The sequence below is a fragment of the Hypanus sabinus genome, unplaced genomic scaffold (assembly GCF_030144855.1).
Source record: "Hypanus sabinus isolate sHypSab1 unplaced genomic scaffold, sHypSab1.hap1 scaffold_484, whole genome shotgun sequence".
Classification (NCBI taxonomy): domain Eukaryota; kingdom Metazoa; phylum Chordata; class Chondrichthyes; order Myliobatiformes; family Dasyatidae; genus Hypanus; species Hypanus sabinus.
The window spans coordinates 342,099-366,969 of NW_026781354.1; the positions used below are offsets into that span (position 1 = coordinate 342,099).

At 44.1% G+C, this 24,871-nt stretch overlaps 1 protein-coding gene across 1 annotated transcript; it reads left to right on the forward strand.

Annotated features, from left to right (window-relative positions):
• The first annotated feature begins 1,215 nt into the window (after window positions 1-1,215).
• LOC132389150 (uncharacterized) lies at window positions 1,216-24,871 on the forward strand. Its single transcript, XM_059961610.1, has 11 exons — window positions 1,216-1,763; window positions 3,693-3,980; window positions 4,551-4,717; window positions 14,953-15,124; window positions 15,232-15,297; window positions 20,011-20,642; window positions 21,696-21,748; window positions 23,812-23,898; window positions 24,056-24,226; window positions 24,384-24,551; window positions 24,712-24,871. The coding sequence occupies exons 1-11, from the start codon at window positions 1,499-1,501 to the stop codon at window positions 24,869-24,871; spliced, it is 2,229 nt and encodes a 742-aa protein (XP_059817593.1). The 5' UTR covers window positions 1,216-1,498.

Genomic DNA, 24,871 nt, shown 5'->3' on the forward strand with positions numbered 1-24,871 from the left:
TGTGGATCACCACCTGCAGTGTTCTTTCCCTTCTGTCAGAAGTGTGTGGGTAGGTGGGAGATTGCACATTTAAACAGAGACCTAACGTAAAGAATTTTGCTTCTCATGTATATGAGGGATGTAAGTAATGAAGTTAATACAATTGGAAATGCACAAACACAGACTCGAACAAAACTACAATAGAGGGACCGAGATCAGGATGGAAACGGTAAAATGAGCACGTTGCTCATATACGAACACGAGAAAATCTGAAGTTGTTGGCAATCCAGGGCAACACAAGGAAATCTAGGAAAAGATCTAGGAAAAGAAGGTTTAACACAGAGACATCTGCACCTTGTGAGTTGTCCTGTGAGGAAAGTCTGTGATCTTGGCCTTTTTCAGTGATTGAGAAGAATTCGACATGACCTAAGTTTACACGGTGGTGTATTTGATTGTATCCGTAGTAGTTTGGTAATATCAGTGGGATATTTAATGAGAAATAAAGTATCATGCGGCGACTTGACAGGGACGTCGACAAAATAGTTCCTCTTCTGGGAGGAACTGAAAGCAGTTGAAGATAGTCTCCCCCATTGTCTACTCTCATTCTCTCCCACTTTCTCTACCCCATTCTCTCCCCCATTCTCTCCGCCCTCCGGCTCTCTCCCCCTCTCTCTCCTCCCGTCTCTGGAATTGCCTCCTCAACATTCAGCAGAAGCAGATTGTTACAATTAATTCTGTAATCCCTGCATTGTAAATACCACTGCCAGGTGCATGTCTGTTTCCCTTAAATACATGCGCACAGAAAAAGAGCATCAATGTCGGTAATGCCACACAGTTTTAAAGACGATATCGAACAGGATAAACACTGGAAATCCTCTCCTGACGAGGGACGTATTGAAACACCACAACGTTCCCCACCCAGTACGGTCTCTGTGTGTACTTGGTGCTGAGCTTCTCTTTCTGTTCCAGCGAATCCGAGTCCCTGAACTTAGTGGGTGCAAACAGTAAGTGAACACACCGTGAGCAGGATTCAGTTGATAACAGACATATAAACCTGGGCTTCACATCATTCAGCATATAATTCCACACCCTGATCCACAACGCATTAAGTATATAACACAAAAGCTGATTCAAGCGAATGATTCTATTGTGCTGTTCGGTAAGTTCTCAGAATGCACAACATTAGTAGTTGTTGTTCACAGAGAAGATTATCGTAGCATATATGGGATTTAAATGGACACGGGGTGGTAATCAGATTGCAAAACCAACCCGAGCAGTAGCGGGTTCAGGCAGATGTTGGGGATTATATCGAGGAAACAGCCAGAGGAAGTGGATGAGGCAGGCGCAGTCGATTACTTCAAAAAGCAGCTGGGATGCGTTGATGGAGTGAAAAGGCCAGAAGGGAAATGGGCCCATCACAGGAAATTGTGACCATCTCGGCGGGCACTGTGGTTGGCATTGACTCGTTGGGCAGAACGCTCTGAATTTGGACTCTATTGCTCTTTGAGATTGTCAGTAGATGCGCCAGGTATCAGCGGAGAGACATAGACATCGTGTGGAAGGTGTTGTTAATGGGGAATGCTTGGTCCCCAAGCCAACTGCTTCTCTGATACAGGGGATGACGATACTATCATATTTGCAAACTAATCGTACTCTCTCTGACACACTGTCTGCTTGTTGTTTAATTCACAACATCACCAGCAGGTGGAGGTTTCCCGAACCGGGACCAGGATGTAAACAAGACGACGATCAACAATCGTCAGTCAGAATCAGAATGGACAAAGGTATGATACGTTGGGATTTCTGAATTAAACTTTTGTCGCGTTTGTACACAGCAGTTCAGATGAAACTGACACAGGCGCTAACAGGGCAGAGAAAATTTTCAAGCAGTGTCATTGATCCCACTGGTAAAGCGGCTTTGTGTAATCGATCAATCGAACAGTTCCAGTGCAGGGACCTGACATCAGTAATGGTCGAATCACTCCGCTCACCAGGCATAGCTTCAGCTGGGTGAAAGGAACAGAGGCTCCTGATTCAGGTGGTTTTGAGTGAAACACAGACGGGAGTGCGACAGCGGTCTTGTGGTTATGTAAATGTTCAGGGTCAGGCTCCGTTTCACCTCTAGACAGGCACTAATGTGTAAGACATCGACAACTTTCACTTATAAAACTAAACGCCAGATGATAGGAATATTTCCCGGTTTTCAGAGATTGTGTGTTAACACAGCATTTCAGGTTTTGGTTGGAAAGCTACCAACTCCCCCCGGGTTTTTATTGGCTGCTGCACAAAGGAGAAGAGGGGTGTTTCGGAAATCTGTTTTCTGTAGCAGAGCGGAGATCATTGCCGGTGTTGGGAATGGCTGAGGATCAGGAGGCAGCTCATTGTAGATACATTTGAGGTCTGCTTCGGGGTTTTAATACCGAAGTGAATGTCTGGGCTGTGGAGAAATGGTGAGCCTGAGTTCTACATATTTCCCTCTTGATATACTCTTCCCAGGATCCCTGCTGGGAAAGCCGGCATAACCAATCACCAAATGTCCCTGTCATCTGTAGACATTGTGATTGTGCTTAAATCTGTGATCCCAGCTGTAATAAACGATGTGACAGCCTGGAAACCTGTCATTCGGCCCATCTAATTCTTGCTGATCTAAATGTCTGAGCTTGCCCCATGTTCCTGCAGCCTTTCCCAAATTTCCCTTGTAAACTTCTTCTATCCTTTTTACTGCCCGCATGCTGCCTACTTTGTAATTTTATTAGTGTTTGCGGCCTCCTCTGTCTGCGCGTAATTTATACCCATCAGACACCACGTGAAAAATGCCCCTTTGGTCCCTTTTAAATTTCTTTTAAAAGACTCAAGTCTCAGACTCCACTACCCTGGGAAAAAGAACATGACCCTCTCCACTATCTATGTCCTGGATTATTTTATGTTCACATACATGTGTAAGGTCACCCTTCAAGCTCCTGAGCTCCAGGGAAAACTGTCCCAGCCGAACCATATAACATAAAAACAACATCCTACTCCAGTACCGTGGTGGTCATTCTCCACTACACTCTTTCCAGCTTAATCCCCTCCATCCTATAGATTAGCAACTACAACTGCACACAAAGCTCTCTAAGCGAGATTTTGCATGGTCGTTACATGAGGATCATCAGGTGGGGATAAGGAGGGAACCGGGGGAGCGGTCAGCATAGTTCTCCAGGTAATGGTCAGCCTGTGACCCAGGGAACCGGACGATGTGCCTCTCAAGGGAATGGTCAGTCTGTGACCAAGGGGACTGGACATTGTGTGACAAAGAGATTAGAGAATGCGTGATCCAACAGAGTGAACCATGTGTCATCCCGTTGCTGGTCTGTGTGGGACACAAACTACTGGACACTAAGTGACCCAGGAGAATTTAGCTTGTGGATGATAAATACAGTGATATTTCCCGGTATCACCGGACACCGTCGCAATAAGATCCCGTGGTCATCCTTCTTTTCAACTGCTGTGAATTCAGTTATCAGTATTACTATGTCTATCCTGTTATTTTACTGGGAGTGAATGTGTCCAGTCACCGGCTTTTGGGATGGTCACCTGGCAGGATATACGGTTCATATTACCCAGCACAGTCCCACTCCAAATCTGGTCAGCCAGAGTCTCAGCTCTATTGCAATCTGAATCAGCTTTGCTCATAAATCATACTGGTGTAACCTGCAATTCATCACTTATTTCAGTTGGGAAATTGAAACGAGCAGCGATAGGACTGAAGAGGATTTTATCAGGCGGATCATCGAGGGAAGATGATCGGGACACGGGAAGCAAGGTACCAAATCAGGGTCAGATTAAGAGCAACGTCCCAATGGAAAGTGGTCCCGCCGCAGAGGAGCAGGAGCAAATTCAGCCCGGAGACAGTGACGTCAGCGACACCGATCAGGACCCTGGAACCAGCACAAGTGAGGCGACCCCCTGTCAGCTCGGAAGCTCATTGAACATGGAATTGTCAAGTGCCCAACAAGGAGCAGGTGAGTGAAATATGAGGGTGAGGTGTTCACAGAATATGGCAGGGCGGAGGGTAAAGGTGAGGCCTTGTTGGAGGGTTGTCAGACGAGAGGGGGAATGTGTAGGTGTGGTACTTGTGGTGTAGTGGGCAGCCGTTACCCCACTGCAGTAAATGTACTACCTGCTGTGAGGATTTCTAGGATGTGTATTAGAGGAAATGCAGCTCTCCAGATGAGAAGGGTATTTCCGGGTTGTGAATCCGGGGAAATGTATTCGCCAGGATGGAAAGAGTACCTCTGGGAAGTGAATATTATCGACAGTCCCGACATTGATTGCCCATCCAGAATTGAAATAGGTGAGTGGCTGGGATGAGGGATGCACTGGTTTGCATTAAATGTGGTCCTGCTATTAACCTAATGCCCAGGATATTGCGGATTCGGTTTTAAGGCCAGTGTTGGAGATGGGGAATTAAACCGTTTTTGTGTCTGTGAGCAGGTTCAAGTCATGTTTTTTGTTTTTGTTCAGTTGGGTGAGAGCGGTGGAGACGAGCAATATCTGAGTTCAAGTCTACATTTTCCTTTTTATGTTCACAGAGCCAGAGTTTACAATCTCCGACCTCCTGGCAGAGGGGGAGGAATACCGACTGTACCAACTGACAAAGTTCTACAGAGACAGACTCCAACAAGCGATTGAAGAAAAGGTTGAGAGACTCGGTATAATGTTGACAGAGGCGGGACATTTCAGTAGAGAAGAAAATGAAGTGAGTTTATTTAATGTATTGTCACCGAACTGCTGGTATCAGAGGGAATAGTAATCAGTATTAATATCCTGCACGTTCTAGCAGTCCTACATGGGAATTGAGACGTTGATCTCTGACTTGTCTCTCACAGATCTGGTTTCAACTGTTAATGTGGGGAGCTCTGGGAACTACAGGTTCAGCATCACCTTTTCTTCTCTCACCTGCTGTATTTATCAGTGTGAAATAAGAACAGTGGCTGCATATCTGGACTTTGAACAGGCATTCAGTCTGAAACTGATTTGAAATCTTGGCTGAGCCGCCGAGCAGATTCACCTCATTTCATTGATACAGGATGAATATGAAACAGTCAGATTGTAAATTGGGCCAACCGGCTTCACTGTGGCACTTGACGGAGGGAAACCTGCTGACCACATCCGGTCTTGGCAACCGAAAAAGAAATCTGATAACTTGTTTAATATCTAACTAATGGAGACAAGATTACACCATTTCAGGTCACTGTCCCTGGAGCACACACACAGTGATTGTCTTGTCCTAGATCTGACCTATTCAGCCATGAGTGGTATTAGAAAATCAAGTGCGTTATACCCGTGAGTGAATCTGTTCTCGTTGGGATTCATTGGCGCTCTATGTTATTAATCAGATAGGCATCAATGTCTCAGAATAATGAACATCATTCCTCTTATTTCTCAGAGCAATGACCTAAGCCCATCCATATTCAGTTGCATCATCAATTACCTTAATTCCATTATCGCTGTATGTTGCTTGAAGATTATTCGACGTGTAATTCATAATTCTTCAGTTAATGAGGGAGCCCAAGCCCGCATTCAGGAAGTGATAACCATTTTACAGCATGAGTGCCAGGCAGTAACCATCTTCATCATGAGACAGCCGCACTGACATTCCTTAATATTACATAGAAATATAGAACCACAGAAAACCTTCAGCCGAGTACAGGCCCATCGGCTCACAGATTTGTGCCGAGCATGTCCCAAACTTAGTGATTACTAGGCTTACGTATAGCCCTCTATTTTACTGAGCTCCACGTACATATCGAAAAGTATCTTCAAAGACCATATCATAATCACGTCCACCAGCGTTGCCGGCAGCCCATTCCACGCACTCAACACACTCTGAGTAAAAAAACTTACCCGTGAAATATCCTCTGTACCTACACCCCAGTACCTTATACCTGTGTCCTCTTGTAGCAAACATTTCAGACCTGGGAAAAAGTCTCTGACTATCCACACAATCAATGCCTCTCATTATCTTGTACACCTCTATCAGGTCACCTCTCATCCTCCGTTGCTCCAAGGAGAAAAGGCCGAGTTCAGTCAACTTCTTCTCGTAAGGCAAGCTCCCCAATCTAGGCAACATCCTTGTAAATCTCCTCTGCACCCTTTCTATAGCTTCCACACCCTTCCTGTAGCGAGGCGACCAGACCTGAGCACAGTACTTCAAGTGGGGTCTGACCAGGGTCCTATATAGCTGCAACATTACCTCTCAGCTCCTAAATTCAATTCCACGATTGATGAAGGCCAATGTACCGTTTGCCTTCTTAACCACAGAGTCAACCTGCGCAGCTGCTTTGAGTGTCCTATGGAGTCGAACCCCAATATCTCTCCGATCCTCCACACTGTCAAGAGACTTACCTTTAATATTATATTCTGCCATCATATTTAACCTACCAAAAGGAACCACTTCACACCTATCTGGGTTGAACTCCGTCTGCCAGTTCTCAGCACAGTTTTGCATCCTATCGATGTCCCGCTCTGACAGCCCTCCACACTATCCACAAAACCCCCAACCGTTGTGTCATCAGCAAACTTACAAAACAATCCCTCCACTTCCTCATCCAGTTCATTAATAAAAACCACGAAGAGTAACGGTGTCAGAACAGATCACCGAGGCACTCCACTGGTGACCGAACTCAACGGAGAATATGATCCGTCTGCAATTTCACTTTGCCTTCTGTGGGCAAGCCAGTTCTGGATCCACAAAGCAATGTGCCATTGGATCCCATGCCTCCTTAATTTCTCAATAAGCCTTGCATGGGGTACCTTAACAAATGCTTGATGAAATTCATAAACACTACATCCACTGCTCTTCCTTCATCAATGTGTTTAGTCACATCCTTCAAAAAACTCAATCAGGCTCGTAAGGCATGGCCCGCCCTTGACAAAGCCATGCTGACTACTCCTAATCACATTATACCTCTCCAAATGTTCCTAAATCCTGCCTCTAAGGATCTACTCCAACAAGTTACCAACCACTGAGGTAAGACTCATTGGTCTATAATATCCTGGGCTAATTCTATTCACTTTCTTGAATAAAGGAATATCATCTCATCGGGCTTAGGCGGAAGAGGGCAAGGCAAGGTAGGTTTAGGCTTCAGTTTTTCCTGTTGTTTGAGGAAGGGGAAGAATGAATGTGAGGGCAGATTGTTGTTCTCGGTGTCGGGTGTGGGAGGCCCTGTAGTCTCCGAGCCTCCCAGACGTCCAGATCTGCGCCGGGTGCGCCGAGCTGCAGGTCCTAATGGACCGTGTTAGGGAGCAGGAGATGCAGCTCAATGACCTTGGTCTGGACAGGGAGAGTGAGGTGTTGATAGAGAGGAGTTACAGGCAGTTGATCACACCGGGGCCACGGGAGGCAGACTGGTGGGCCATGGTTAGGAGGAGGAAGGGGAAGAGTCAGGTACTAGAGAGTAACGCAGTGGCTGTACCCCTTGACAATAAGTACTCCTGTTTGAGTACTGTTTGTGGGGGGCGGGAACAGCCTACCTGGGGGAATCGACAATGGCCGTGCCCCCGGCACTAAGTCCAGCCCTGTGGCTCAGAAGGGTAGGAAAAGGAAGAAGAAGGCAGTAGTAATAGGGGACTCGATAGTTAAGGGGTCAGATAGGCGATTCTGTGGATGGAGTCAGGAGACCTGGATGGATGTTTCTGATCCCTTCCAAGATATCATGAAGTGGGAGAGCGAGGAGCCAGAGGTCGTGGTACGTATAGGTACCAATGACATAGGTAGCAAAAGGGAAGAGGTCCTGAAAGGAGAATATAAGGAAGGCAGTTGAGAAGAAGGACCGCAAGGGTAGTAATCTCGGGATTACTGCCTGTGCCATGCGACAGTGAGAGTAGAAATGGAATGAGGTGTAGGATAAATGCGTGTTTGAGGGATTGAAACAGGGGCAGGAATTCAAGATTCTGGATCATTGGGACCTCTTTTGGGGCAGGTGTGATCCTACAAAAAGGACGGGTTACACTTGAATCCTAAGAGGACCAATATGCTGGCGGGAGATTTGCTAAGGATACTGGGGAGGCTTTAAACTAGAATGGTTGGGGGCTGGGAATCATTTTGAAGAGACTAGGGGAGAGGACGCTAGTTCACAAACAGAGAAAGCTAGTAGACAGTGTGTTAGAGAGGCTAGGCAGGTGATAGAGAAGGGGAGCTCTCAGACAGAAGTTGTAGAGGAGAAGGAAGAAAAAGATAATAAAGTTGATTGCATTGTTAGGGATAAACAGAGAGGAAGAGGTGGAGAGTTTCTGAAATGCATCTATTTTAATGCAAGGAGCATTGTAAGAAAGGTGGATGAGCTTAGAGCATGGACTGATACATGGAAATATGTTGTAGCTATTAGTGAAACATGGTTTCAGGAGGGGTGTGATTGGCAACTAAATATTCCTGGACTTCTTTGTTTCAGGTGTAATAGAGTCGGAGAGACAAGAGGAGGAAGTGTTGCATTGCTTCTCTGAGAAAATATTAAAGCGGTGCTTTGGCAGGATAGATTAGAGGGCTCGTCTAGGGAGCCACTTTGGGTGGAAGTGAGGAATGGGTCGGTGTAGTAACACTTTTAGGGGTGTATTATAGACCACCTAATGGGGAGCGAGAATTGGAGGAGCAACCTTGTAAGGATATATGTAGTGAGCACAAGGTTGTAATTGTGGGAGATTTTAATTTTCCACACATAGACTGAGAAGCCCACCCTGTAAAAGTGCTGGGTGGATTGAAGTTTGTAAAATGTGTGCAGGATAGTTTTTTAAAGCAATACATAGAGGTACCGACTAAAGAACGGGCAGTGTTGGCTCTCATTTTAGGGACTGAGATATGTCAGTTGACGGACGTATGTGTTGGGGAGCCCAGTGATCACAATACCATTAGTTTCAGTATAATTATGAAGAAGGATTGGACTGGACCCAAGGTTGAGATTTTTGATTGGAGAAAGGCTAACTTTGAGGAGATGCGGAAGGACTTAGAAGGTGTGGATTGGGACAATTTGTTTTTTGGGAAGGATGTAATAGAGAAATGGAGGTCATTTAAAGTTGAAATTTTGACGCTATTGAATCGTTATGTTCCTATTAGGTTGAAAGGAAAGGTTAAAAGTTTGAGTGCGTCATGGTTTTAAGGAATATTGGAAACTTGGTTCGCATAAAGAGGGAGATCTACAATAAATATAGGCAGCATGGAGTAAGTGAGGTGCTTGAGGAATATAAAGAATGTAAAAAGAATCTTAAGAAAGAAATTAGAAAAGCGAAAATAAGATACGAAGTTGCTTTGGCAAGGAAGGTGAAAATATATCCGAAGGGTTTCTACAGTTATATTAATAGCAAAAGGATATTGAGGGATAAATTTAGTCGCTTAGAGAATCAGAGTGGACAGCTATGTCTGGAGCTGAAAGAGATGGGGGAGATTTTGAACATTTTTTTTTCTTCAGTGTTCACTAAGGAGAAGGATATTGAATTGTGTAAGGTAAGGGAAACAAGTAGGGACGTTATGGAAACTATGACAATTAAAGAGGAGGATGTACGGGCGTTTTTAAAGAATGTACAAGTGGATAAATCTCGAAGTCCTGACAGGATATTCCCCAGGACCTTTAGGGAAGTTAGTGTAGAAATAGCAGGGGGTCTGACAGAAATATTTCAAATGTCATTAGGAACGGGAATGGTGCCGGAGGATTGGTGTATTGCTCATGTTGTTCCATTGTTTAAGAAGTGTTCTAAGAGTAAACCTAGCAATTATATGCCTGTCAGTTTGAAGACAGTGGCGGGTAAATTAGTGGAAAGTATTCTTAGAGATGGTACATAGAATTATCTGGATAGACAGGCTTTGATTAGGAATTGTCAGCATGGATTTGCGCGTGGAAGGTCATGTTTGACAAATCTTATTGAATTTTTTGCAGAAGTTACGAGGGAAGTTGAGGTTAAAGCAGCGGATGTTGTCTATATGGACTTCAGTAAGGCCTTTGACAAGGTTCCGCACGGAAGGTTAGATAGGGAGGTTCAATCGTTGGGTATTAATATTGAAGTAGTAAAATGTATTCAACAGTGGCTAGATGGGAGGTGCCAGTGAGTAGTGGTGGTAACTGTTTGTCAGATTGGAGGCTGTTGACTAATGGTGTGTCTCATGGATCTGTATTGGGTCCAATCTTGTTCGTCATATACTTTAACGATCGGGAAGATGGGGTGGTAAATTGGATTAGTAAGTATGCAGATGATACTAAGGTAGGTGGCGTTGTGGATAATGAAGTAGGTTTTCAAAGCTTGCAGAGAGATTTAGGCCAGTTAGAAGAGTGGGCTGAACGATGGCAGAAGGAGTTTAATGCTGATAAGTGTGAGGTGTTACATGTTGGTAGGAATAATTCAAATAGGACATACATTGTAAATGGTAGTGCATTTGTAAATGGTAGGACATTGTAAATGGTAGGGATTTGAATGCAAGAACAGTGTGATCTAGGAATAAGGGTGCATAGTTCCCTGAAGTTGGAATCTCATGTGGATAGGGTTGTGAAGAAAATTTTGGTATGTTGGCCTTTATAAATCAGAGCATTGAGTATAGGAGTTGGGATGTAATGTTAAAATTGTAGAAGGCATTGGTAAGGCTGAATTTGAAGTATTGTGTACAGTTCTGGTCACCGAATTATAGGAAAGATGTCAACAAATCGAGAGAGTACAAAGAAGATTTACTGAAATGTTACCTGGGTTTCAGCACCTAAGTTACAGGGAAACGTTGAATAAGTTAGTTAATAAGAGAGTGGCAGCTGTGTGGAATGAGCTTCCAGTAGAAGTGGTAGAGGCAGTTTCGGTATTGTCAGTTAAAGTAAAATTGGATAGGGTTATGGACAGGTAAGGAATCGAGGGTTATGGGCTGAGTGCGGGCCAGTGGGACTTGGTGAGAGTAAACGATCAGCTGGGACTAGAAGGGCCGAGATGGCCTGTTTCCGTGCTGTAATTGTTATATGGATATATCCGCAACCCTCTAATTCTCCGGAAACTCTCCCGCCTTCATTGATGATGCAAAAATCATAGTCAGATGCTCAGCAATCTCCTCCCTCGCTTCCCACAGTAGTCTGTAGTACATCCCATCCGGTCCAGGCGACTTATCCAAATTGATGCTTTCCAAAACCTCCAGCACATCCCCTTTCTTAATATCTACATGCTCAAGCTTTTCAGTCTGCTGCAAGTCATCACTAAAATCACCAAGATCCTTTTCCATAGTGAAAACTGAAGTAAGGTATTCATCAAGTACCTCTGCTATTTCCTCCGGTTCCATTCATACTTTCCCACTGTCCCACTTGATAGGTCTTATTCTTCACGTCTTACCCTCTTGCTCTTCATATACTTATAGAATGCCTTTGGGATTTCCTTAATCCTGCCCACCAAGGCCTTCCCGTGGCGCATTCTGGCTCTACCAATTTCCTGCATAAGTTCCTTCCTATTAGCCTTATAATCTTCTAGATCTCTAAAATTACCTAACTCTCTGAACCTTTTATAAGCTTTCTTTTCATCTTGACCAGATTTACTACAGCCTTTGTACACCACGGTTCTTGTACCCTACCATAACTTCCCTGTCTCATTGAAACGTACCTACGCAGAAATATCCACACAAATCCATACAAATATCCCCTGAATATTTGCCACATTTCTTCCGGACATTTCCCTGAGAACACCTGTTTCCAATTTAAGCCTCCAATTTCCTGCCTGATAGCCTCATAATTCCTCTTATTCCAATTGAACGCTTTTCTGTCTTGTCTGTTCTTATCTCTCTCCAATGCTATTGCAAAGGAGATAGAATTATGATCACTATCTCCAAAATGCTGTCCCACTGAGAGATCTGACCCCTGACCAGGTTCATTTTCCAATACCAGATCAAGTACAGCCTCTCCTCTTGTAGGTGCATCTACATATTGAATCAAGAAGCCTTCCTGAACACACATAACAAACTTCACCCCATGTAAACCCCTTGCTCTAGGGAGATGCGAATTGATATATTGGAAATTAAAATCTCCTATCACGGCAACTCTGTTATTATTACATTTCTCCAGGATCTGTTTCCCTATCTGCTCCTCGATATCCTTGTTTCTATTGGGCGGCCTATAAAAAGCACCCAGTAAAGTTATTGACACCTTCCTGTTCCTAACCTCCACCCACAGAGACTCACTCAGACACAGACAATCCCTCCATGACGTCCACTTTTTTTGCAGCCGTGACGCTGTCTCCGATCAACAGTGTCATGTCCCCACCTCTTTTGCTTCCCTGCCTGTCCTTTCTGAAACATCTAAAACCCGGCACTTGAAGTAACCATTCCTGTCCTTGAAACATCCAAGTCCCTGTAACGTCATATCTCCAAGTACTAATCCACGCTTTAACCTCATCCACTTTGTTCACAACATTCCTTGACTTAAAATGTTCTGTTGTCTTTACACATCATAAGACCATAAGGCATCGGAGCACAAATGGGTCATTAGGACCATCGATTCTGCTCCGCCATTACATCATGGGTGATTTACTCTCCCTCTCAACCCCATTGCCCTGACTTCTCCCAGTGATCTTTGCTGACCTGACTAATCAAGAAGGTACCACCCTCTGTTTTAAATATACCCAATGACCTGGTCTCCGCAGCTGTCAGTACCAATGAATGCTAACATTTTGTTTTTGCCTTTCCTAACATCGACTCAAACTGCAAGAAACACCGCACTAGGTCTCCTGAGACAGTTTACAACTCTCAAAAATAGTCTACGTCGTCATTATTTCTGCGAAAGTGTATGGCCATGTACTTCCCTATACTAAATTCCAATTGCCACTGATTTGTCCATTTTTTCCCATCTGTGCATGTCCTCCCTGCTTCCCTCCCGATATCTTCGTAACGTGCGCAGTCTGGGCCGTAAAGCATCAAAACATCAGCATAATGGAAAAAAAGAAACTATCCCAAAACCAGCCACTGTAGAACACCTCTAGTCACCAAATCCACCAAGAAAACGCCCTATTTGTTCCCATTTTGTGCTTCCTGACAGTCAGACAAATTCTGTCTGGAGGATAACATGGACCCTCTATCCATACACTTGTCTTTCTTGTCCTACTGTCTTGTTAAATGGTGTTATGTGCGGCACTTAGTCAAAGGACCTCGGGGAGTCCAAGTAAACAGCTTGCTCGGACTCTCCGTTGTCGACCTGGTAAGTTGTTCTCTCAAAAACTTCCAACAGGTCTGTCAGGCAAGATCCCTTCCATGGATTTTGGCCTTTTTTTTATCATGTTCGTCCAAATACCCCGAAAACTTATCCTCAATAATCGACTGTTGACATCTTCCCAAATACTGATCAGACTAACTGGCCTATAATTTTAAATGGTCGGTCCTCCGAAACCATTCCAAAATCTAATGATTCTGGAGGGATCATTATTAATGTCTCCACAATCTCTTCAGCCTCTTTCAGAAGCAATCGAGTGCAGTTGGTCTGGACTCATCTATCTTCAGAACTTTCTGCTTCCCGAGCACCTTCTCCTTAATAATTGCAAATACACTCACTTCTGCCACCTGACATTCTCAAATATCTGGCACGTTCTAGTGTTTGTTACAGTGAAGACTGACGCAATATACTTACTAATACTTTCTGGCATTTCCTTCTCCCCTGACAGAACCTCTCCACTGTCGTTTTCCAGAGGCCCAATATGCACTTCCCTCTCTTTCACTCTTCATATATCAGACGGACCTTTTGCTAAACTATTTTACATTATTCGCTAGTATACCTTCATATTTCATATTTTCTCTACTTACGGCTTTTTAATTGCCTTCTGTTGATTTGTAAAAACATCCCAGTCCTCGAGCTTTCTTATATATTTTGTAATATTCTGTGCCCTCTCTTTTGCTTTTGTGCTGCTTTGACTACCTCGTCAGCCACGGTTGAAAATGCTCCCGTTAGAATAATTCTTCATCTTTGTGATCCTTTGTCCTGCACCTTCTGAATTGCTCCGAGAAACTTCAGCCATTCCCGCTCTGCCATTGTCCCTGTTAGTGTCATTTTCGAAGCTATTTTTGCCCAGCTCCTCTCATGCTTCTGCAATTCCTTTATTCCACTGAAATACTGATACATCTAACTTTACCTTCTCCCTCTCAAACTGCAGTGCGAGTTCCTTTATTTCATGATCACTGCCTCTTAAGGGTTTAGTTACCTAAAGCTCCCTAATCAAATCTTGTGCGATACACAACACAAAATACAGATCCGCCTTTCCTATAGTGGGCTCAATCATAAGCTTCCTTCAAAAGCCATTTCACAGGCATTCTACAATTTCTCTGACACAGGATTCAGCACGGAACTGATTTTCCAAGCTACCAAAGACAACTTTATCATTCATATTTTTACAGGCGTCTGCTCTCCCCCATTGTAATTTGTAGCTCACATCCCGGCGACTATTAACAGGCCTGTATATAATGTCCATCAGGGTAATTTTACCTATGCAGTCTCTTAACATCTACATCGTCCAGTCCGATATCACCTCTTTCTCAGGATTTTCATTTTTAATGACAACATAGTAAACCCTACCCCTTCAGCGACCTGCCTATCCATTCGATTCAATATTTATCCTTGGATGTGAGCACCCAACTATGAACTGCTTTCAGCCATGATTCAGTGATTCCCAACATGCATTATTTTTTGCTCTCTCGCTCTCCCCTCTCTTCTGTTCTTCTTATCACATCTTGTTGAGGAACTGCTGCACATTGACAAATCGAGTAAATTAATCACATTGCATCTACTGCAGGGTGTCAGTGAATCCTTAATCTTACACAATATTGATTTAGAATTTCCTTCAGTTCCTGTTTCTCTATTAATGACTGAACACGGTAAGGATGAGACAGCAGGTCAGTGCCTGCATCCGTTCTGAAGCTAGTAGGGCCATGAACATATATTTTCCTCAACATTCTTCATGTCTGTCCATCTGCTCCATAACAAGTTCATTGTTTTCCTTTTGTAGAAAGTCACTGAACTGGCAGAGAAGGGAAACCGGGCAGAGAGTTCCAGACTCCTCCTCAGTTTGGTGATGGGCAAAGGCTCCCGGGCCCGGAGGGCGATGTGGAAATGCTTTGTGACTTTGAGGACTGAGTTACCGAAGTTGGACAGAATACTGAGGCAAATACAGGAGAAAGGTATGTTTAAAAAATACACTGAACACAAAGGTACGTTGAAATAAATTTTAGTTATTTAATTATTTTTGCTCTGTTTCCATGGATGTTTTTTTAATATATTTAAACAGGTCCTGATCCACAGGAATACATGAACATTGCCCAAGGGTTATTTGAGTTACCTACTCAACTGATAGGTGAGTGATGAATGCACAGTTCAAATCACGCCTCAAATGCTAGTCTGGGACTTCGTAAAATCTGGGAATCAAAATTCACCTTTAATCATTCGCTGATACGAGGAAATCTGCAGCTGCTGGAATTTGAAGGAACACACACACAATGCTGGTGGAACGTAGCAGGCCAGGCAGCATCTATAGGGAGATGTACAATTCGCTATTGACCTCCACAGAGATCGTCTGGCATTTCCTTTTCACCTATTACTGCATCTACATCATCATTTTTCAGCGGTCCGATATCTTCTTTTTTATTCTTTATACATCTGGTAAAGAGAAAATACTTTGGTACTTTTTCTTATATTATTGACCACTTGCTTGCATTTCCTGCACATTCATGTATATCTAGGAGCATTTATAACATAGTTGCCTCCAACACGACCCACACAGTAAATTACAGGCACCTACAAGTCTGTGAAGAAAACTACTCACAATTGCTGTAAATTTACCCCATCTCACCTTAACCAAAGGCCCTCTGGTATTAGACACTGGACTTATGTAAAAATAAACAAACTAAATAAGGGCTGTTGACTCAAACTCTTATCTCTCAAACTTGTACACCTCAGTCAGATGTCTATTCTACCACCAGAGTAAACAAACAAAGTTTATCAGACCTCTACTTGTAGCACATGTCACCGAATCCAGGCAACATCCTGATGAACCTGATCTGCAGCCTCTCCAATCCTTCCAAGAGCTGGACAATCATAAGTGAACACAATACTCCAGATGCACCCAAAACCATAAGGTCCAGGAGCAGAATTAAGCCAATCGGCTACCTGAATTTGCTCTGCAAATCCTCTCAACCCCATTATTCTGCCTTCTCCCAGTAAACGTTGATGCTGTTCCTAATTAGGAACCTATCGACCTGTATTTTAAATATACTCAATTACTTGTCTTCCTCAGCTGTCTATAATAATAATTTCACAGATTCACCACCTGCTAGTGAAAGAAGATTCTCCCAATGTGGATCATCCCCAGCCAGGACAGTTCACACAGTTCTCAAGCATGTTAAATTCCTGTATAAGCATTCCTTGTGGGACCTTGACAAACACCCGACTGATATCCAAGTAAAAAATCTCCATGTGTAACATCATCCGTCACCTTTGTCACCTCCTGGAAGAACTCCACTATGTTAGCAAGAAGCAAACCCCGCCCAAAGCCTCGCTGCTCAACATCAAACCACCTCAAACATTCTGTCATACACCCGTGGGACAGAAGATATAAAAGGCTGAAGGTCCGTACCACCAGCCTCAAGGATAGTTTTAATTCTGCATTTATAAGGCTATTGATTATCAGCAACTATGTTATTATTGGCTCTTAATAATAATAAGACAACTTTATTTATAAAATTGCAACATCCTGCATCTCGTAACTAATAACCACTCACTTAGATGATCACAATATACTTACAGAAGAGCAGAAATAATACATTTCGTGTATGAATGAATTTAAGGAGCAACTAATAATAGATTATGTATCTATCGAGCACTGTGGAGAGTAGAAATCTTTCAATGTTATATTGTCTATCAAAAGCCATTTGATTCTGTCTCTCACATGCTTAAGAGTTTCCAATATTATAAAAGATGCATCCAATACTTGTTAAATTTCTACAACATCTAATGAATTACAATAAACGCCCTAATAACATCCACAATGGAACAACCACTGTTACCAAAATAAATGCAGACTTTTTCCAGAGTGACACATTAAGCCCACTATGGTTTTGTCTGGCGTCAAATCCACACTTGAATTTCCTGAATCAGACAAAAATCTGCATCGAATCCGGGGAAAAAAGCAACGAATTATACCTTACACAGCTATACAGGGATGATTGGAATTAGTTACTCTTGCATCAGTGGAGCTAAAACAATTATTTCCAATAATGGAACCAATTTCCAAAGAAGCCATATATAGCATATATAGCTAGGCGTGACTATGTGATTGTATAAAATAATAAATTAAATAAGTTGTGCAGAGATAGAAATAAAAAAGAGATTATTTAGTCAGTATCGATAGGTTCTATGTCCATTCAGAAACTGGATGGTAGAGAATAAGAAGTTGTTTCTCAATCGTTGAGTGTGCTTGAGTGTCCGATCGTGTGCAGTAGTCCCCATGAACCAGACGGTGATGCAGCCGTTGCTTTGCAAGTTACACCTGTAAAAATATTCGAGTGATGTTGGAAACTCCTGATGAAATATAGCCACTGTTGTGCCTTCTCTGTAGCTGCATCGATATATTGGGTCCAGGTCAGGTACTCGGAGATATTTACAGGCAGGATTTTGAAATTGCCCACACTCGTCACTTCAGATCCACCTGTGAGGATTGGTGTGTCGTGTTTCCTCATCCTACCCTTTCTGAAACCTACAATTAGCTCTAACGATATATTTTCATCAACGCAAGGAGTATTCAGCACTCCGTACAAGCATGTACAATTCTGATAAGGGGTACACATCACTGAACGTAAATGAAAGCATAACCGATAAAAATGAAGAAGCAATCATAATAGAAGAACGTTAAACTTGGAAGAGTGGAAGATCCTGACTCCCCACGGAAGACATCCCCATGATCTGAGCGATGTTGACAAGGAGGCGTTGAGCGCCTGGCTCAGAGTTGGAGACCTCTTCCCAGAAACGGAAGAGATCATTGTAGCAATACAAGTCCAGGTGGTTAACACATCCAGTTATCAATAATAAAGAATAAAGGCCAGAAGGTTCAAGGTGATAAATGCTGAAAATTACAAGAGCTGCCAGAAACAATTGAACAGATTACAGGATCCTGCAGTAGTTTTACTCAATCTGAGCACTGACAATCAAGTGCTAGACAACTTTCACCAAGATCTTGCATAAACTACAACTGACGAAAAACACCATCCCTCACTATAAATACAAGTCTGCTCCACTTTTAGAGTTAGTGTCCGACAAATCCACCGTGACCGATCCATTATTACAGATAGGACAATTCATAATAACTGTCCGGCTATAATTTTACAGGATAAACTAGCAAAAACAACTTCTTAAATAGATAAAGCCATTTCAAATTCACATAACTTACAGAAATCAATTAATGAAAATCTTTAGAAATATGCTGAATTAAAAGAGGAAATTGAAAGACTGTGGAACACAGTATACATTGTCCCGATAACAATATCGACAGCTGGTATCATCCAAACAGCGCTACACAATAGTATTAAAGAATTAGCTCCACGCAGCAATGTTCATGTAAATGTTACGAAAGCCACAGTAGTATACACCACGAGAGTAATCTGAAATTATCTATTAATTGAGAAATGAATGTGCTTGGATATGCCCGTACCTCAGGATTTGCCATTTTGAGTTAAGAAATAATAAAAATTAATTCTAGGATATTTATAAAGAACCTTTCATCGGGGGAACGTCGTTCAAATTGCGTTACAATTGGATAAAGTGAAAACTAGAAAATAAAAGACAAAATAATATCAATTACAAGCAAGGTTCAAATTTTAAAAAAGAAGTTTTACGCTGGTGCTTAAAAGTGACTAACTTAGTCTACATCCCTTACACAGTACTTGCAGAAATCTTGGTCTCCCTAGTTATATATATATATGCCTCCGAATTTTATACAGTACTGTTGTTTTAAGTTTTGAATTCTACAGTTTAGGAGAATAGTTCAAAAACAAGCAAAAAAAAAAAAAATCTGACCTGCCAACGATCCTTTGGCCTTGTACCTTATTGTCTGCCTGCACTGCATTTTGTTGGCAACTGAAACACTGTTTCACTGAACTATTCTGTTCTGTTTTTCCTTGTAGAACCTTAATGCACCGACGTGATGATATTATTTATTTGGATCGCATGCATAAACGTTTTCATTGTATCTTGGTACATGTGATTATAAAAAAAAAAACAATGTGCCAAGTTGTTGTTGTCAATAACACAGAGCTGCTTGGTTGTTTAAGATTGTTACACCCAGGGGTGGTAGCGGGGATACGTTCCCACGACCTATTAAATGCTCCCAGTGCGCGCGACTCAAATAGCCTCTGACAATCAGGTCCAGCTCCTGGCCTTCACTTGTGACTTAGCTACTAAGCTTGGTAGAGGCATTTTTTCCGATAGTAGAAAGGACAAATACGCGTTACTGACACCTGATAGCCAGTCATTTCGGGCAATTGGGGCTCGTCGGCCGTGATTGGCAGCTCATCCAGATGAAGGAAAACAGTGACCTCACGCTCCACCCCTCAAGGGGGAAACTTATGAGTAAACCCAGTGGGGAAAAATCTGGTGCTATAGCCCATAGGACAGTCTTAGTTTGCATTCAACGCGGTCAGGCAACTCCTGTGACACTTCTGGTGCCAAGCCGTATCAGTCTCTGCAGTTCCTTTGTGTTCATTAACTGCTAATGATGTTTTAAATATAGTCAAATGTTATTGTAACGGAAGTACAGTCAGGATTACGATCAGATATCAGGGGAACTTTCAATTGAAGATTAATTAATATCAGAATATGAGGTTTGGACATTTTCTGGGACATCCATCGCTGTCAATTCCACTGTCTCTGAACAGAACTTTACTTTCTGTCCTAATATCCATGGAAGCATTGAATTAATTCATGTAATCTCAAACACTGAATGTTGAAATGCAGTTATAATGTTCTCTGTCAGTTGAGCCATTTTACTTTTTGACAATGTTCTCTGTTCCCATGGAAGGTGTTCAACAGAAACACAAGGAGACTCTGCGGGCACAAACTGAAACACTGAGAGTGAACACGATCCTGATGAGGGAGAAGGTGAAGGTTTTCCAGCTGGTTGATCGATTCGTTGAGCTCACGGTGATTACTACTGTTCGAGATCGGAGACTGGTGGAACATGAGCTGCTGGCAAGAGGCAGAGACCACGAGGAGTGGAGAGAGAAACATCTCTGCGGAGAGCTGGAAAAAATCCAGACTGATCAGTTGTTCCAAAACCGCTTTTCCTGGAGTAAATCCAAACCTGGGGATTCAGCAGCAGTGACCGGAGTCGCGGGGATCGGGAAAACCACAATGGTACAAAAGATTGTTTATGACTGGGCCATGGGGAAAATATACCAACAGTTCCAGTTTGTATTCAGTTTCAAATTCCGGGATTTAAACTCCATTAACTGCAGAATAAACCTGAGGGAACTGATTCTAGGTCAGTATCCTTACTTTGGGAATATCCTGGCAGAGGTCTGGAAGAACCCAGAGGGTTTGCTGTTTATATTCGATGGTTTGGATGAATTCAATGATAAAATTGAATTTGCTGACAGTCGGGGAGACACGGTACCTCGCTCCACATGCACAGATTCTGAATTCAAGTGCAAGGTGTCTGACATTATGTACAGTTTAATCCAGGGCAAGCTGCTCCCGGGGTGTTCAGTGCTGGTGACCACCCGCCCCACTGCGTTACATTTATTGAAAAAGGCGAAGATCAGTATCTGGGCTAAAATCCTGGGATTTGTTGGTGAGGAACGGAAGGAATATTTCATCAGACATTTTGAAGATCAGACACTGGCAGCAGCTGTTTTCAAACACGTGAAGAAGAACGAGATCCTGTACAACATGAGCTACAATCCTGCCTACTGCTGGATCCTCGTCCTGGCACTGGGCCCCTTCTTCACACAAAGAGTCAGGGACCCACAGCGAGTTCCCAATACTATCACCCAACTGTATTCGTGCTATATTTACAACATCCTGAAAAATCACGGCCGTGAGATTGAGAACCCCCGTGATGTGTTATTCAGGGTTGGTCAGATGGCCTTCAGAGGATTATCCGAGAAGAAGATTGTCTTTACAGATGGAGATTTGATCAACTACAACCTGCAGCCTTCCCAGTTCCTGTCCGGGTTCCTGATGGAGCTTTTAGAGAGAGAGGATTCCGCTTGGAGCGTGGTGTACACATTCCCACACCTCACCATACAAGAGTTTGTAGCTGCAGTCGCACAATTCCTGAATCCACATCCCGGGGATATCCTGATATTCCTCACTGAAGCCTACAGCATTACAGATGGGCAATTTGAGGTATTTCTCCGTTTTCTTGCTGGTCTCTGCGACCCAATGTCAACTCGGGGCCTGGAGGAGTTTCTGGGTCCATTTCTTCATGAAACATCCTGCCGGGTGATTGACTGGGTGAAGGAGGAGGTTAAGCACCGGACTGCAAACACTGGGACTGAAGCTCGTAAAAGGAGCCTCCTGAACACATTGCACTACCTGTTTGAGTCTCAGAATCGTGGGCTGGCTCAGGAAACACTGGGATCTGTGGAAACACTTTCATTCAGTGGAATGACACTGACCCCGATTGACTGTGCGGTCCTGTCTCATGCCATCGGATTCTGTGATACAATAAAACACCTCGATCTGACGGGCTGTCACATTCAGTGTGAAGGAATCCAGCAGCTGGGACCCGGGCTGCACAAGTGCCAGAAGCTGAGGTAACTTGATTTATCTCTCACTCTGAACTGTGAAACTGCCTCATTGTGTTGTTTCAATGTAAAGGAATTTCGGTAAATTTGTACTAAATCAGATTAAGAAGACTTGTGACAAATGCCCAGGGGATTGGTAGTGTTCTGTGGTTCCTTCTAAGGAGATGTTGGAGACTTCATCAGATCAGTGAACAACAATCATTAGTTTACTGGTATAAATCACAGGAATACCCGTGTTTCTCGCTGCCTGTGACACGTCCATTGACAATGTTCCTTCTCACTGTCACTGACACCCAGACCGACACTGACTGTAGCAGGTGGGTCAGAGATTCACACCCCCTTCCCGGTGAGGGACAAAAGACCGTCAGCAGACTGTCCCAGTGAGAAGGAAATAAATACCATTGTGAGATTGTCCTCCCCTGCCCTTCCCCGTGTGTGACTTTGCTCAGTTCCAGATACGCAGAGAGAGAGGGCGCAACTCCTCTGCGCCTCTGTTCAGACCCAACACACACGTCCAAATATTTTCTGCATCCTCTCGTCTTGTAGGATTATCGTTTACTCTTGGAATCCTCCTGTGGGACCTCTCATCCAAATCCCTCTTCCATTCTTTGGGATCAAGTCCCCATCTCCATTTCTCCTGTGGGTTCGCTATTACATTTCCCTAATCCTCCTGTGGGTTCGCTATTACATTTCCCTAATCCTCCTGTGGGATGGCTTTACCCCACCCTCTTCATCCTGTTGGATGTCTCATCCCCATCTTCCTTCTTCCTGTTGGATCTCTCAACCCATCCCCCATCCTCCTGTGAGAACTCTCTACACCACACCACATCCTCCTGTGGGATCACTATTCCCCATTCCCCTTCCTCCTGTGGGGCCTATGCTCCCAACCCACTTCCTCCTGTGGGGCCTCTGTTCCCATCCAGCTTCCTCCTAAGGGATCTCTCTTCCACATCAATTTCCTGCTGTAGGTTCTCCCTTCCCCAATCCCTTCCTCCTGTGTGATCTCTCTTCTACATCTCCCTTCTTCATCTGCCCTCACTCTACCCCATCCTCCTTCCGCCTGTGGGATCTCTCTTCCCCATCCCCCTTCCGCCTGTGGGACCTCTCCTCCACATCCCCTTATTCCTGTGGGATTTCTCTTCCCCATCCCCCTTCCTCCGGTGGGATCCCTCTCCCCATCTCCCTTTCTCCTGTGGGATCTCTGTTCCCCATCAACCTACTGTGGGTTCCTCTTCCCCAACCCCTTCCTCCTGTGTGATCTCTCTTCCACATCTCCCTTCTTCATCTGCCCTCACTCTTCCCCATCACCCGTCTTCCTGTGGGATCTCTCCTCCCCATGCTTCTTCCCGTGGGTCCTCTCCTACTGATCCCCCAACCTCCTGTCTGATCTCTCTTCACCATTCTCGATCCTCCTGTGGGATGTCTCTTCCCCATCCCCCTTCCTGCTGTGGGCTCTCTCTTCCCCATCAAATTACAGCTTTTGGATCAGTCTTCCTCATCCCCCTTCATCCTGTGGGATTCCCTTCCCCATACACTTTCCTCTTGTGGGATCTCTCTTCCCTATCTCCCTTCCTCCTGTATGAACTCCTTCCCGACTCTCCTCTTCCTGTCGGATCTCTTTTCCACATTCTCTTTCCACCTGTGGGATTTGTTTTCCCCACCGCCTTTCATCCTGTGGGATCTCTCCTCCCCACCCCTCTTCCTCCTTTGGGTCCTGTGTTCCATGTCCTAACATCCTGTGGGATTTCTGTTCCCCATCCCCCTTCATCCTGTGGGATCTCTCTTCCCCATCCCTTTAGCTCGGGTGGGTCTATTTCACTGTGTTGCATTGACATTTCTGCATTTCGGTCAGGAACACTTTTCTCTCCATCGGGAATGGGACAGAATATGTGGAGTTTACAGGGTCACATCGACAGACTACTGACATTTGACGAATACCCTGAAGCTGATGGGAACTCCGGTCAGTGATTTGCTGAAGGGTTTAATGTTTCCTGAAATATCCGAGTGAGAGAAATTCCCGCAAACCTACGGTCTGATTCACTTTGTTCATCAATTTGTTTGTTTGTGTTTAGACTCTGTTATAATAAATTGGGAGATTCAGGAGTGAAACTGGTGTCTGAGTCTCTGAGGAACCCGGAGTGTAAAATACAGAAACTGTGGTAAGTACCAGACTATGGGAGATTGTGTTTACAGTCACTGGGTGTCTGACACTGAACATTAATGTGATCAGTAATTGTGTTACTGATAAACACTGGGGATTTGTGCCGTCTCCTGTCTCTCTGTGTCCGTCACCCTCACTCTCTCTCTCATCTCCAGGCTGTGGGAAGTCGGTCTCACAGATTCTGGTGCCGAGCCTCTCGCCTCCGCTCTCAGTACAAACCCATCACTGACAGAGCTGGACCTGAGTCATAATGAACTGGGAGATTCAGGAGTGAAACTGGTGTCTGCGGCTCTGAGGAACCCGGTGTGTAAAATACAGACACTGCGGTAAGTACCAGACTGTGGGAGATTGTGTTTACAGTCACTGGGTGTCTGACACTGAACAGTCATGTGATCAGTAATTGTGTCACTGATAAATACTGGGGATTTGCACCGTCTCCTGTCTCTCTGTGTCCTTCACCCTCACTCTCTCTCTCATCTCCAGGCTGTGGTGTGTCGGTCTCACAGATTTTGGTGCCGAGGATCTCGTCTCCGCTCTCAGAACAAACCCATCACTGACGGAGCTGGACCTGGTATTCAACTCGCTGACAGACCGATCTGTCCCCGCTCTGCGCCGCCTCATACTGACCCTCCCGAGACTGGAGCGGATCTGGTGAGTGTTTGTGTTACTGTTCAATGTGATAAAATATCAGTGGATCCGCGGGTTTTTTGGTGATATTTGTCTGTGAGTGTTGAAACATTAACCCGGTCCCCTGTTACTGACTCTGTCGTGTAATCTGTTTATTTCATCTTTATTCTTCCATCTGTTTCAGGCTGGGGGAGAATGGATTCAGTCGGACAGGGGAGACGGAACTGAGATCTCTGCAGGAACCCAGACCGGGACTGAGAGTGGACTGTGAACATCCGCGCCAGCGGGATGGGGATATATTGGCAGATTCCCCGCACTCCCCTTTAATTCCCCCTCCCCTTTAA